Source organism: Gymnoscopelus braueri, assembly GCF_963280865.1.
Source record: "Gymnoscopelus braueri genome assembly, chromosome: 9".
In the NCBI taxonomy this organism is placed as follows: Eukaryota; Metazoa; Chordata; class Actinopteri; order Myctophiformes; family Myctophidae; genus Gymnoscopelus; species Gymnoscopelus braueri.
This window is the reverse complement of record NC_137610.1, coordinates 54,645,121-54,660,592: the sequence shown is the minus strand read 5'-3', so window position 1 is coordinate 54,660,592 and position 15,472 is coordinate 54,645,121. Positions and strand designations below refer to the sequence as shown.

General features: G+C 40.9%; 1 protein-coding gene across 1 annotated transcript in view; it reads right to left on the bottom strand.

Annotated features, from left to right (window-relative positions):
• The window catches only part of LOC308092382 (Golgi apparatus protein 1-like), a 99,143-nt gene that overhangs the window by 58,823 nt on the left and 24,848 nt on the right, over positions 1–15,472 (bottom strand). The window contains exons 3-4 of the mRNA XM_080438243.1: positions 13,739–13,825; positions 7,095–7,310 (exon numbers count right to left, since the gene is read on the bottom strand). Of these exons, the coding sequence (XP_080294369.1) occupies positions 7,095–7,310; positions 13,739–13,825 (303 nt within the window). The remainder of the gene's footprint in view (positions 1–7,094; positions 7,311–13,738; positions 13,826–15,472) is intronic.

The window sequence follows — 15,472 nt, the reverse complement described above, 5'->3', positions numbered from 1 at the left end:
GTTTTTTGTATGTCCCTGTCAAATAAACATAACAAAAAAATACAATATATTTTTTAAATCGAATATACATTTTCATATTCGAATATAAATATTTTCCCCATATTCGAGGAATATTCCAATATCGAACATTAATTTACCAGCCCTAGGAAGAACAGGACACTTACCAAAAAACTACATTATGCCAGTCATTATTCCCTTAAAGTCAGCCATACCAGCATTGATGTAAAAGGATAGTCATTTTGTATTTTAACACATTGCGTGCCAATCGCGTAGTTCTACGCAAACCTAAATAATTGCGCAGCGTGCCAGTCGCGTAGTTCTACGTGAAGTGGTCTTTTTTCTTTTTTTTTTCGCAGTGACACATTTCATTGTAGGCCTCCCTCGCAGTGACGGAAACGGAAATGTCAATCGAAGATTTTCGTTCCCATCCGCCGCCGCTCTAAAGCTTCCGCTAATCCGCCATTATCTCGGTTGTTGTTTTTCTCGCGCTGAACGCTGTTTAATAGAAAAACAGCGACTACTGCAAAATGGACGATCGCCGATTGTCTTCTCTGGGCCACTCACACAGCTACCCTGTGTGTCTACAAACAGTTGAACGCGCGATCTTAAGGTATTTAGCGAGGTCTGTGGCGAGGTGAAAAAAACTAAAAACAACAATAAATGGCTGGCACTGGTGAGTACATTATGATATTAAACTCTGGCATGGAATGTGTTAATACAAAATGCCAGACGCCAAAATGCACCAGATGTTCCTTTTCACTGAGGCCGAGTTTGAATAAGAATTTAATAATATATGAGGCAACTGAAAAACATGTTTATTTTTTCAATGGTAGTGGAACAATCAACAGCAACCAATGGGCACGAATAGGGGCGGGACCACGACTTGACAAAGGGTCAATTAAGGAAACAGGAGATAAGACTCCTGACCTATCGGGTCACATGGCTTATGAATCGTTGGTTCATAAGGCTATTTACCCACACACACACACACACACACACACACACACACACACACACACACACACACACACACACACACACTAACATTCTAACGACCATCGTTATTTGACTTCAACTGACATGGTCATTAATCACGTTAAGAAAAGTCCATTATTCATATAAAAAGGGAAAAGTGAAGAAGACCAAGAGACTAAAAATAGCCCAGAGGCAAAAAGCAGAATGTTGTTGTTGTTGCCGGGCGGCAGAGAGCCATCATGTAGAGAGAGTAAATATACACTGGAGAGACCGGCCACGACCAGCCAACCTCCTGCTGTCTGTGTCTACAGCACAGAAACCTGATATCTCCACACTTCAACTTATTAGGGTTTTTCGTAAATTAGTCCTTGTGCAAGAGTGTCACGCAACAATGGCCGATCTACAAGCTCACAATGCGACGCGACGCATTGTGAGCTTGTAGATCGGCTATTGTTTCTTTTTTCTTTTGTGTGTGCACCGCACACACACAAACTATATGCAGAGTGCAGACTTGTTAAGCCCGTCACAATTAGTACATAATCGTCTAATCGCAATTATTTTATAATCGCAATTATTTTAGCATAATCGTCATAATCGTTTCCATGACATTAAATAAAGCAGAAATAGCAGATCTACAAGCACATTGTGACGCGTTGTGTAGATCAGCTATTTCTGCTTTATTTAAAAGCAGAAATGGTGTCAATTATAGCTTACAACGCGTCAAGATTAACCCATTAACTGCCAGAGGTATTTTCATATTTCTTTTACCAGTGCCAGAGTTTTTCATTGAAAAAAAAAAGTACTCAGGAGCCGAGATACAGAATTTTTAAGTTTTAAGTTAACAAGGAAGTGGATAGGAGTCTAGATCTTCAAACTTCTTTATTTTTTTTAGTTCGCGTAGATCTACGTGATTGGCAGTGAATCAGTTAAGAATAGAAATAATTAAATATGTCAATAATTTCATCATTATCTTCCCTGTGCCATTTTTGATTACGAAGCCTAAAAGGCTTCATATGTTCCAATGTTCAATGTGCAATTAAATCGTTAATGGCAATTATTTGAGTGACAATTAATGGTTAACTTAACTGTGTAATGGTGACAGGTCTAGTTACCACAGCGTGTGCAGTAACTCCACTGCTTTACAGTAAAATGACAGAGTTCACAAAAACGCTGATATAAACAGCTTGAATTTTGGAAAAGTGAAAAACAGTCTTCATCACTCTCTTCATCACTCTCTTCATCTTCCAATGGTTAATGCCCGTGTGCAAGTTCAGATCAATTAACCCATTAAGACCTGGAACGCATCCGTGTCACTTTAGATTTCTTTGGCTATTCAAAAATAGCAGATCTACAAGCTCATAGCGCGGCACAGAGTGCCTTTTTCAAAAAAACTGTCAGGATTTAGAAAACATTTTTAAGAATGGCCTCAGGTCTTAAGGGTTAAGAAAAATGGGAGATAGACTCCTGACCGTTGAAAGATGTGGTGAAAGTGACCATATGGTCAAGTGTGTGAGTGTGTGTGTGTGTGTGTGTGTGTGTGTGTGTGTGTGTGTGTGTGTGTGTGTGTGTGTTTTATAAATATCCAACAAATGAAAAGTGTTGACAAGAGCTTATGACTAAGTTATAAGTACATTGGATCCATTGGAACACAAGTTCTTTTTTTCCCTTTTTCCTGAAAAGTAACTGGTTTTTTTTTTGGGGGGGGGGGGGGGGGGGGGGGGGGGGGACATACAAGGTTTCTAGAAATATAGAGATATTTAAAGCCCTTAATTAAGCCCAATTTTCTAAATAACGAAGATGGCTGATCTAATAAGCTCACGTGAGCTTATAGATACCAATGCCAATTTAGCTATTTGGAAGAAGAAAAAGAACATTGCTTCTTTTTTTTCCTTTTTTGTTTCAAAACATTCCCCTATAATGACATACCGGTACCTAGAACAGGAACTCCAGGCTAAAAGTGGTTAACACAGTGGTTATCAAACTTTTTCGTGTCATGGACCCCCAAATTGATTGATGTATGTGGCCGCGGACCCCCATCTGAAAATATGTTGTGCCAGGGGTCAGGGGACCCCCAGAAGTAAAGATTTGTGTTAAAAATGTTCGCCTTTATAGTCCGCACATTTTCAAGATTTTTCAAAAATAGCAGATCTACAAGCTCATAGCGCGGCACTCGGTGCCTATGAGCTTTGAGCTTGTAGATCTGCTATTTTTGAATAGCCAAAGTATAAAATATGGATAAAATGGGTTAAAATGTCTGTGACGCTTTATTAACTAATTTTTGCTGGGGACCCCCTGGTACCCCACCCAAGGACCCCCTGGGGGGGTCCCCGGACCCCACTTTGAGAACCAAGGGGTTTAACAGACGTCAATTGACACAAATCAGCACCAGGGAAGCTGGAATAAATCCAAATAAGCCAGCGTGGCAAATTCCCGATAATGAAACGGAGAATTGGTTCCTGCCCGAGGAATACATCATTGGCTGAGAGTCATGATTGTGACGTCTTATCACGTCCCCTTATCCCACCATTAGGCCACGGCCAACAGGCTTATGGTGATTTGATCCTGGCACAGCAGTATAGGAGAACCAACCCCCTGATAAAGATGACTTTTTCTTTCATCAGTGACTGTGCTTTAAAGCCATTCAAACCGCTATTCAAAAATAGCAGATCTACAAGCTCGTAGATCTGCTATTTTTTGGGCAAATATTTGAATATATATATTCTGGGGTGGGGGGGGGGGGGGGTAACCTCACTCCGTCAAATGGAAGAAGCTTGCGACACACATTTTGTTTCACAGCGTACTTGCATCTGAGACTTCGGGCGCAGAATCGATGACAGACGGAGTTTCATTTTTTCAAGCTACTAGGCAGGTGATTGGATGATCCCGCCCCTAGCAGCCGCTGATTGGTTCGTATGCGCAGCGGTTCGGGCAGCTTTACTCTGTGAGCAATCCCAGACCCTCCTTCCTGAAACCAAATGCAATGCAATGCATGAGATTTCCGGAGGGAGGGGGTGTTTACCAGGCTAGGGGGGGGGGGGTCCCTGGAACAAATTATTTTCAGAAGGGGGTCCGCGGCCAAATACATACTATACATTTTGGGGGGCCTTGACATGAAAAAGGTTTTAAGCACCACTGATATACCAACATACATTTTTTCAGGGAAAAAAAAGGATTTGAAGACATTAGTAGAATCCCCCAGAAACAAAGATTTGAAATGTTCGCTTTAAAAAATATATAAATATATATTCAAAGATTTGCACAAATGTTCACGATTTTTCTAAAATAGCAGAGTGCCGCGCTATGAGCTTGTAGATCTGCTATTTTTGAATAGCCAAAGACATCTAAAATGACAGAGATGCGTGCCCGGTCTTAATGGTATTAAAATGGGCGGGGTCTCCATAGGGACACTGGTGGTGCCATGTAGTAATAATGGCCAATTAGTACATTTGAGCTGAGGTTTGTGTCCAAAAAGGACTCGCTATGAGCACTATCTGCAACTAGATATATGGCTTCAGTGTCTCTTGCTAAAGTAGTGGTATATATATTCAAAGATTTGCACAAATTTTCTCGACAAAGTGTAAAATTATGCTTTTTAGGTCAAATAAAAAAATGACGTGTCCCAGGTCTCAATGGGTTAACTCTAGGCACCAGAATATGGTTGTTTTTCGCTCTGGCTAAAGTATCTAATAAGGGTGTTACGATTTCAATTCAAAAATCTGAAATTTATCAAAATATTTCTAAATATAATGGAAAAATAATTCTGAGCATCAAAATCACAACCGGGGTTTGTGACTGGATTCTTGCTTTTTTTTTCCTGTGTATTCCCTACATGCGCCCGTCTGAAGGAATACAGGGAAAACGTGTCAAACACAACACAGCTGGTATAGTCACTGCTGCGTACGCGTAGCCTGCATTACCTTCATGGATTCCATCCAACCGCCGAGACCAATTACATTGATGACTGGGAATATTTTAAATCCTGTCCTTCAAATGCCCCCCGTTTACCATGCTCACACACAAGTGGCAATTTGGCAGAGGTTTTGATGGAAGAACAGCTCAGCTGTTATTATTCAAATACTAGTTACTCATTGAGTGTTTTTATTTACAAATCGAGACTCAATAGTCTAGCTAGGGCACTGCTTAAAAACAAAGGTTTAAATGGAAAGTCAGATCGCATGGATTTGTAGGAAAGTAGAACGGGAGAATTGTGACATGTGAGTTTAAGTTGGACTTCTAGGTATTAGGACAACAGGTTGATGCAACCGGTGACCCAGTTAAGTAGAACAGTAGCATCAGTCTGGGTCTCCAGGAGCATGAAGCTCATTTCAAACATCTAGGCCACCGTGCCCAATTTATACTTCCCTACAAGTACATTTACTTGAGTACTGTACTTTACTTGAGTATTTGACTGAGCAACTTTCACCTTACCTCCAATCCAACCCTTGATGCTGGGTGCCAAGCAGGGAGGCATTGGGTCCCCAATGTTTTAGTCTTTGATATGTCCCGGCCGGGGAATCGAACCCACAACCTCAGGACGGACAGTCTTAACCACAAGCTGGGCTGGCACTAGCCTCGCGTGGCCAGACAATATCACACGACACACTGCGTGGATATTAGTCTGGTCCTTATCAACGATAGATTTTTTTCCAAGGGGCGGATACAAAAAGATCCAAACGGACTCTATTGGTTAGACCTAAACAATCAGAGCAGTGCTTCCTTGTTCACGAACCAATCAGAGCAGTGCTTCCTTGTACGTCATTGCTCCAAATAAGGTGATAAGCCCGCCCACATTTGGATACTGGGCCCTGGTTGGTTCCGCACAACTGCGGAGGGAGAGAAATGGAATCTCTATGGAGGGGGGCCAGACCTAATCTGCCGACGGCTAAAGTGCGATGCAATTTTGCAAAGGCAGATTCGTCTGGAACCATTGCTAGGCTGGCACCCCTGAGCTGGTTACTTTCACCCGTAGTGGAGTAATATTTGACCAGGACTACCGTATCTATACTTTGACTCAAGTACTGGTGTTGATTACTTTGTCCACCACTGTGTGACAGTGCTGATTTCGTCAACTAAAACTAAGACAAAAGCAAAATGTGTTAATATAGCATCACAATAATTTTTACCTTTTATTATTTGGCTATTCAAAAATAGCAGATATACAAGCTCATAGCGCGGCACCGAGTGCCGCGCTATGAGCTTGTAGATCTGCTATTAAAAAAAAATCGTGAACATTTGTGCAAACTTTGGAATATATATATATTTTTAAGACAACATTTTTAACTCAAATATTTGCCTCTGGGGGTCCCTGGAACAAAATATTTGAGATGGGGGTCCGCGGCCAAATTCATTTTGGGGGTCCTTGACATGAAAAAGTTTGAGGTCCACTGTTGTAGGTGACTAAAATATGACTAAAACTACATGGAATTTTATTCAAAAGACTTAGCCTGGTTCCAGCCGAATCTGCCTTTGCAAAATTGCATCGCACTTTAGCCCTCGGCAGATTAGGTCCATAGAGATTCCACTTCTCTCCCTCCGCAGTGGTGTAGAGCCAACCAGGGCCCAGTATCCAAATGTGGGCGGGCTTATCACCTTATTTGGAGCAATGACGTACAAGGAAGCACTGCTCTGATTAGTTCGTGAACAAGGAAGCACTGCTCTGATTGGTTTAGGTCTAACCAATAGAGTCCGTTTGGATCTTTTTGTAACCGCCCCTTGGAAAAAAATCTATCGTTGATAAGGACCAGACTAATATCCACGCAGTGTGTCGTGTGATATTGTCTGGCCACGCGAGGCTACAAAAGACTATGACTAAAACTGAATCAAAATTTGCTGTCCAAATCAACAGTGTGTGTGTGTGTGTGTGTGTGTGTGTGTGTGTGTGTGTGTGTGTGTGTGTGTGTGTGTGTGAGACCATGTCACTGTGTGTGTGTGTGTGTGTGTGTGTGTGTGTGTGTGTGTGTGTGTGTGTGTGTGTGTGTGTGTGTGTGTGTGTGTGTGTGTGTGTGTGTGTGTGTGTGTGACCACGTCACTGTGTGTGTGTGTGTGTGTGTGTGTGTGTGTGTGTGTGTGTGTGTGTGTGACCACGTCACTGTGTGTAGAAAACGAGGTGAAAAGCTCACCTTGTCCCCGGTGGTGATGCTGCCACAGTGCAGGGAGTTGATGTCGTCCCGACACTTGTCCATGAAGCCACAGATGAGGCGGTAGTCGCTGAAGACGATGCTGGTCATCTTGGTGATGTACTGGTTGCACTGGTACTCGCTGATGTTGCCCCGGTGGTCCACCAGGCACGACACCAGGTAGCCCTTCCCCCGCTCCTCCGCCGCACACTCCTTGATCTGCAAACAAGACATATAACGGTTCTTAAAGGTATCATGACATTCATGTTTACACCACATTCAGAGTCTTTGTCCTGGTCCTTCAAACGTGTACAAAACGTTTTAACTGAAAATTCCACTCCAGTGATCCATGGCAGGTGTTTTTCTCTCACATTTCTAAAGCCTTTTCAACTGCAATGAAAAAATAAATCTTTGCCTGCGGGTGTCGCTGGTGAGGGATTTTGCCTGTCAATCATCACCTCTGCTCCGCCCCCCCCAAAGGAAAGGATAGGGGAGGGGAGGGGAGGGGAGGGGCGAGGAGGAGAGTGGGCGGGATTAATCGACTGTGACCTCACTGTCGAAGGGCCAAGCTCAGATTACTTTTCAGCCTAATTATTCAGAAAACCCCAGACCACAGAAAATCCACTGAATGTTCAAAGTTCAGATTTTTTGGGTGTAATTGAGGTCATAAAACCCCCGAAAAAACATAAAAAATAAAAAAAGTGAAAATGAATGTCATCGAACCTTTAAAGGTATCATGACATTCATGTTTACACCACATTCAGAGTCTTTGTCCTGGTCCTTCAAACGTGTACAAAACGTTTTAACTGAAAATTCCACTCCAGTGATTCACTGTAGGTGTTTTTCTCTCACATTTCTAAAGCCTTTTCAACTGCAATGAAAAAATAAATCTTTGCCTGCGGGTGTCGCTGGTGAGGGATTTTGCCTGTCAATCATCGCCTCTGCTCCGCCCCCCCCCAAAGGAAAGGATAGGGGAGGGGCGAGGAGGAGAGTGGGCGGGATTAATCGACTGTGACCTCACTGTCGAAGGGCCAAGCTCAGATTACTTTTCAGCCTAATTATTCAGAAAACCCCAGACCACAGAAAATCCACTGAATGTTCAAAGTTCAGATTTTTTGGGTGTAATTGAGGTCATAAAACCCCCAAAAAAACATAAAAAATAAAAAAAGTGAAAATGAATGTCATCGAACCTTTAAGACCCATTCAAATCCGGGAACGCAAAGTGTGTCATGTTAAGATTGTTATAGCTATAACCATTGTTTTATACTTTGGGCTCATATCTGCTATATATATATATATTTTTTAATGTTTTTTTTTTATTTGGATCCCCATTAACTACTTACTACCTTAGTAGCAGCTACTCTTCCTGGGGTTCACACAAATACATTACATTATATTACATAACATGAAAACATTTTATATGACAGTATAAATTAAAAAAAAAACACTTAAAATTAGGGCCGGGACTTTATCGCGTTAATTCCGATCAATTAATTACAGAAAAATTATCGCCTTAAAACAATTAACGCGATGCGGTGCGGGTCACATGAGCGTGATTTTTATTAATTAATTAAACTACTATAAAACAACAGTAACAACACACTACCAGCCTCCAGTGGTGGAAAATAGCAGATCTACAAGCTCACAATGCATTGCGCTTGTAGATCTGTTATTTTCAAATGGCCGATAAAGGGCTTACTGTATGTTTTGTAATAATAATCTAAATCTACAAAGTAACTAGTAACTAAAGTTTTCAAATAATTGTAGTGGAGTAAAAGTACAATATTTGCCTGTGAGATGTAGTGGAGTAGAAGTAAAATTATTAGAAATCGGAAATACTCAAAGTGCAAATACCTCAAAATTGTACTTCAGTACAGTTCTTGAGTACATGTAGGCCTACTTAAAGACGTATGCCAAAATCCATTTGAAAAAAATGCTTTTCACTGTTCTCAGGTCAAATATTGATATGCGATTTACTTGTTGCCTGTGTGAGTTGTGATGGAAGACGTTGCAGCTCTTTCATTGCTCTATACATTACTGTGTGTTGCATTGAATTCGTTTTTGAAATGGGAAACGTAAAGAAACCTTGTGATGAATGTCTGGTGAAAGATTCTACAAATGTCTTCTAAATCATAAAATTTTATTTTTTATTTTTTTTACTTATGTTGCTATAATATGGTTTTCAAACTTTTCTCATGTCAAGGACACAAAATGATATGTATTTGTCCGTGGACAGTTTGAGAAAGTGCTTAAAGGACAACTTTGCTTTTTTACAACCAAGGTTTATGTTTTAGCTTGTAATTAAAGTAAATAAAAGATGAGGGTTACATTTTTTTCATTTACCGTTTTCTATAGTTTTAACAATTTTCACAATCTTTTTTACAGTGGGCGGGGGCATTCGGGCAGGTGGCTAAATATGTATTTTTTTACACAATAACCCGGCGATTTCTTTATTATTATTTACAGTAGCTCTTCTAGCCCCCAATAACTCACATCTGGCAATCAAAGACCACAGGACCTTTTTTATTGTGTAAAAAAATACATTTAGCCACCTGCCCGAGTGCCCCCGCCCACTGTAAAAAAGATGAAAATTAACACTCATCTTTTATTTACTTTAATTACAAGCTAAAACATAAACCTTGGTTGTAAAAAAACTAAGTTGTCCTTTAAGGCTGTCATAATCATGACATTTTAGTTGATGATTAAAGGTAGAGTAAGTGATTTTCTTTGGTTAAAATAAGTGTTAAATAGCTCTATATTCTGATAGTACTCATTGCTATAGAGTGTTTGTTCAGTAAAAGTTCTCCTTGTCTCTCCAGCTCTTTATAAAATGCATTTTCGTTTCAGTTTCAGTTTCATTTCCAATTTTATCCAATCAGGATAGAGAACTCAATCAGGATATAGATTAAACAAGTGAAATTGGAAGTGAAGACACTAAGAAATGAGCAGTCAAAAATGAACTGGAATAAATAGAAATGAAGCTTAAAAATGGGTACTTTCTCCTGATTGGCTGAGAGTTTGACACCTACCGGAAAATGCCCTATATACATTTCAGCCGTTTGAAAATAGCCAATCTACAAGCTCACAATGCGTCGCATCGCTACGCATTGTGAGCTTGTAGATCGGCTATTTTCAAAACATTTTCATACATTTGAACTTTTGGTACTTTAAGTACATTTTGATACCAACACTTACGTACTTTTACATACATTTTGAATTCCGAGTACTTCAGTATTGATACTTTTACTTAAGTAAAAAATGTCAGTGACCTATCCTCGCTTTTAAAACCAAAGGTTACTGGACATTCAACACGTTCACAAACACACATTAGATATACCAGTCCACGTAAGAGCAGTGAACAAGGAAAGACTGCTTTCATGTATTATGCTCCACACAAATGGAACAAACTTCAGAACTCTCTGAAACTGGAGCGATTGGTCTCAATAGAGACATTCAGGGTGCTTCTTGAGGATACACTATGGTCTCAATAGAGACATTCAGGGTGCTTCTTGAGGACACACTACAGAGACATTCAGGGTGCTTCTTGAGGACACACTACATAGAGACATTCAGGGTGCTTCTTGAGGACACACTACATAGAGACATTCAGGGTGCTTCTTGAGGACACACTACATAGAGACTGTCTGTTTCATGTAACACTATGTTTATTTGCATAGAGACATTGTAATGTGATTCAAATGTTTGTTATTGTTTCTCATTATGTATGCATTTTATATGTTGTTATCAGGGCGTTCTTGAAAAAGAGAGCTTGCTCTCAATGGGCTTCCCTGAATAAATCAAGGAAAAAGAAAACAAAAGAAAAGAAAGAGTACTTTTTTCACCACTGGTCTCCTAACTGTACCTAGACTCAGAGGAATGTGAACCAGTTATATTATCTGGAACAGACGGGCTGATGACCCCAGACCTGACACAACACGGTCTGTCCTCTTTTAAAAGACCCCAGACCTGACACAACACGGTCTGTTCTCTTTTAAAAGACCCCAGACCTGACACAACACGGTCTGTCCTCTTTTAAAAGACCCCAGACCTGACACAACACCGTCTGTCCTCTTTTAAAAGACCCCAGACCTGACACAACACCGTCTGTCCTCTTTTAAAAGACCCCAGACCTGACACAACACTGTCTGTCCTCTTTTAAAAGACCCCAGACCTGACACAACACTGTCCTCTTTTAAAAGACCCCAGACCTGACACAACACTGTCTGTCCTCTTTTAAAAGACCCCAGACCTGACACAACACCGTCTGTCCTCTTTTAAAAGACCCCAGACCTGACACAACACTGTCTGTCCTCTTTTAAAAGACCCCAGACCTGACACAACACTGTCCTCTTTTAAAAGACCCCAGACCTGACACAACACTGTCTGTCCTCTTTTAAAAGACCCCAGACCTGACACAACACTGTCTGTCCTCTTTTAAAAGACCCCAGACCTGACACAACACCGTCTGTCCTCTTTTAAAAGACCCCAGACCTGACACAACACTGTCTGTCCTCTTTTAAAAGACCCCAGACCTGACACAACACCGTCTGTCCTCTTTTAAAAGCAGGCTTAAGACCTCCTTTCCAGGACGTCCGTCCGTCTGTCTGTCTAACTGTCTAACTGTCTAACTGTCTCTGTGTGTGTTTGTATTCCTATACTTGTGAGCATAGATCTAGAAACCTAGAAACCTCATTGGCCCGCTGCAGTTCATTAGAGGCGGAAGGCACGCTGCCACTCAAAGTCACTACTGGCCAATCACGGCGCGTCTTTTTCCGGGACTTGTACCGGAAAATGTATTTTCTGTTTATTAACACATCGACCGCCAGAGGTTAATCTCATAATGTACTCACCAGTGCCAAGGTGTTTTTGTTGTTTTTTTGTTTTTTTCATGTCGCCATAGATCTTGTTAAAATCCTTAAGATTGAGCTCTACACGGTCTGTTTACATCCGCGAGATCTCCCTGTATCTCCCAGTGAAGATCGCGTGTCAAACGGGGCATCCATGTTGTAGTTAGAGCGGATTACGTTAAACAGTGAAATGCGAGGAGAAAAAACTACAGGAAGAGAATTGAGTTTCAGTTTCGTCTGTAGAATGGGAGCGGGCGTGATCGTCAAAACCGGATCCCAAATAATTCTATTTCCGGTCATCAAACCGGAAACGGAAGTGGATCAAAAAAATTCCGAAAGTGAACCCGGAAGTGAATAGCGCGAAAAGACCGTGGACCGTAGGGCTACGGTCTCGGCGCTTAACAGTTGGATTTAACGGACCGTAGGACTACGTTCTTGGCGGTTAATGTGTTAAAGAGCTGGAGAGACGGGGAGACTCATGTTACTGAACAAAGACTCTATAGCAATGATTACTATCAGAATATAGTGCTTTAACCTTTTAACAAAATACTTTTTGTTTTAACCAAAAAATATCACTTAACCTACCTTTAATCATTTTGAGCAGTGTAGTATATTATGCTGGAGGGTGATGTTTTAGGCCTACATATAAATGACTGGTAGGGTTGTACGTGTCACTGTGTCTTATTGGTTTCTGTATTGTACTGTATTGTACTGTACTGTACTGTATTGTACTGTACTGTACTGTACTGTACTGTACTGTACTGTACTGTACTGTACTGTACTGTACTGTACTGTACTGTACTGTATTGTATTGTATGCATGCATGCAGCTGGTCCGTGTCTCCAAGGCAAATGTCTCCCAAGGGAGACAAAATAAAGTCACCTTGAACAGCCTGGCAAGAGAAAACCATTCCCTAAATGTATGTTTACACTTGAAACAAGTGGGTTGCAAATGACCAGCTCTTTGTTTTGGGGGAAGTCACAGCAAACTGGTGGATGAGCACTGATCTGATTGTAGATTGGCACTTTTTGGTGTAAAGGGGGAAAAAACAAGTATATAGAGTAGACCCCAAGTAGCCAGTAGCACCACCTCACACTAAGTTCAAACTTAGCCTAGTTATAGCTTAACCCATTCAATCCGGGGACGCATCTCTGTCATTTTTAGATTTATTTGGCTTTTAAAAAATAGCAGATCTACAAGCTCATATCGCGGCACCGAGTGCCGTGCTATGAGCTTGTAGATCTGCTATTTTTGAAAGATCGTGAGTGTAAATCTTTGAATATATATATATATATATATATATATATATATATATATATATATATATATATATATATATATAATATAAATAACTCAAATCTTTGCTTCTGGGGGTCCCTGGAACAAAAATATGTTACAAATGTTTAAAAACATTGTATAAATATATATTTAAAGATTTGCACAAATGTTCACGATTCTTCTAAAAATTGCAGATCTACAAGCTCATAGCACGGCACTCGGTGCCGCGATATGAGCTTGTAGATCTGCTATTTTTGAATAGCCAAATACATCTAAAAATGACAGATACTTTCCTGGTCTAAATGTTTTTGTTTAAAGCCATTTAAACTATAACTAGGCTAAGTTTGAACTTAGTGTGAGTCGGTGCAACTGGGTCCTGAAGTGTAGACTCCTGTGACCTCACAATGTGTCACAACGTGTTGTGTGAGCTTGTAGATGTTTTTGACGCTTTGGTGTAGAGGGAGAAATCCGATTTCTCCTTTATCTTTTTAACCAGTTTAGAGCGCCATCTTCCCAGCTTACCTCAGTAATGGTGGTCTTGCACACTTCCACCGCCACAGACTCAAACTTGGGGTCAGTGGTCAGATTCAACTTGTAGTTCCACAGGAGCTGGAGAGAGAGGATGAGGTGAAACGTGTTTAGAAAATATACCATTTAGTCTGGGTGTTACGACACATTAAAACTGTTTCTCTAGTATATCGTTGCTGTCGGGCAGAAACCTCTTATCTCCTAATTGTTTACGTTTTGTGTTTTTTCGTAAATCAACGCCCTACTTGATCATACTACAGCGTCACACAAAAGCATCGAAAGTAGCAGATCTACAAGCTCGAAACGCGGCGTGAAGCGACGCGTTTCGAGCTTGTAGATCTGATACTTTTGTTGTTTTTGAATTTGAATCCTGAAAAGTAACAGTTTTGGTCATATGAGGTTTCCACCCGACAGAGCAACCCGATCAGATCTCCCACGACTTAGTATACATTGCACGGAGGTGTCATTCCGTGCATACATAGACAACTGGAAAACCCGAAAAATCCGTGCATCGCCGCATCGCATCTCCCCCATTGACTCTAAACCATTTCGGAGGCGCGCAGTCTCAAGGGAACTGGAGCCACGTGAGGGACCGCCGAGTGAGCTAAAGCCAACCAGTTGCCGTCCCGAACGTTGCGACGTTCCCTTGAGCCTACTCAGCGCTTTTTGAGTTACGTACCGATAGGCACAGAATGGTACATGTTGTTGTGGGGACTGCTCTGCTTCTGGGTTTTTCCAGGTTGCAACCGGTTTACGCCCACCGTGGGACTCGCCGTACATATGCACGGAATTTCGGGTTTTCTGGGCGACTATGCACGGAATGACGTGCACGGGGTCCGTGCAATGTGTACTAAATTGTTGTGAGATCAGGCTGGACAGAGATAATATGCATTTTTTTAAACAGTTAAAGGGTAAGACCACTTTGGTAGAGGTTTGGGTTGTGTAGATACCTCGCCATGATGTAACCCCAAAGGTGGGCAAGAAATCAAAAATAATTGCTCCATTGATTAGAAATTGATAATTCAAATCATGTTTGTTTAATAATTTTTTTTATTAAAAATGGCAAAATCAACAGGCAGTTAACATTTTTATTAAAAAAACAAACAGTACTGGGTTTGGTGATGTTCTATATTGTCTGAATCAACTTTGTTTGCGTTCGTTTATGTGCTAAAAGAGTGACTTTGAGAGCTGTTTTACTGTACAATGTAAGTCAATGAGGAGCATATTTTGAATTATCAATTTCTAATCAATGGAGCAATTATTTTTTATTTCTTGCCCACCTTTGGAGTTACATCATGGCGAGGTAACTACACAACCCAAACCTCTACCACAGTGGTCTTACCCTTTAAGAATTCTTCAAATTTATAGAGGGGAAATATATGATCAATTTGTTCATCATTAACTCATTCAGTGCCCGGCTTATTTATGGCAGTTTGGCTCTTGAGTGCCACAGCCAAAATTCATTGTAAAAGAAAAGTGCTTAGGAGCCGAGATACAGCCTTTTTCAGTAAGAAGTTAAACAAGGAGTGAATGAAGCGGAATATTTTCAAATCATGATATCTTGGGTTCTGAACATTTTTTACGTCTTAGACGTCCAGTGGCACTGAATGAGTTAATAGTAATCAAAAACTTTGTGGTTGCTGTACGGGGCGGGTATCTAATATAATATACCAGCACCCGTACGCACTGCATTATGTGGGTGGATGTATATTATGTGCGGGGGACGAA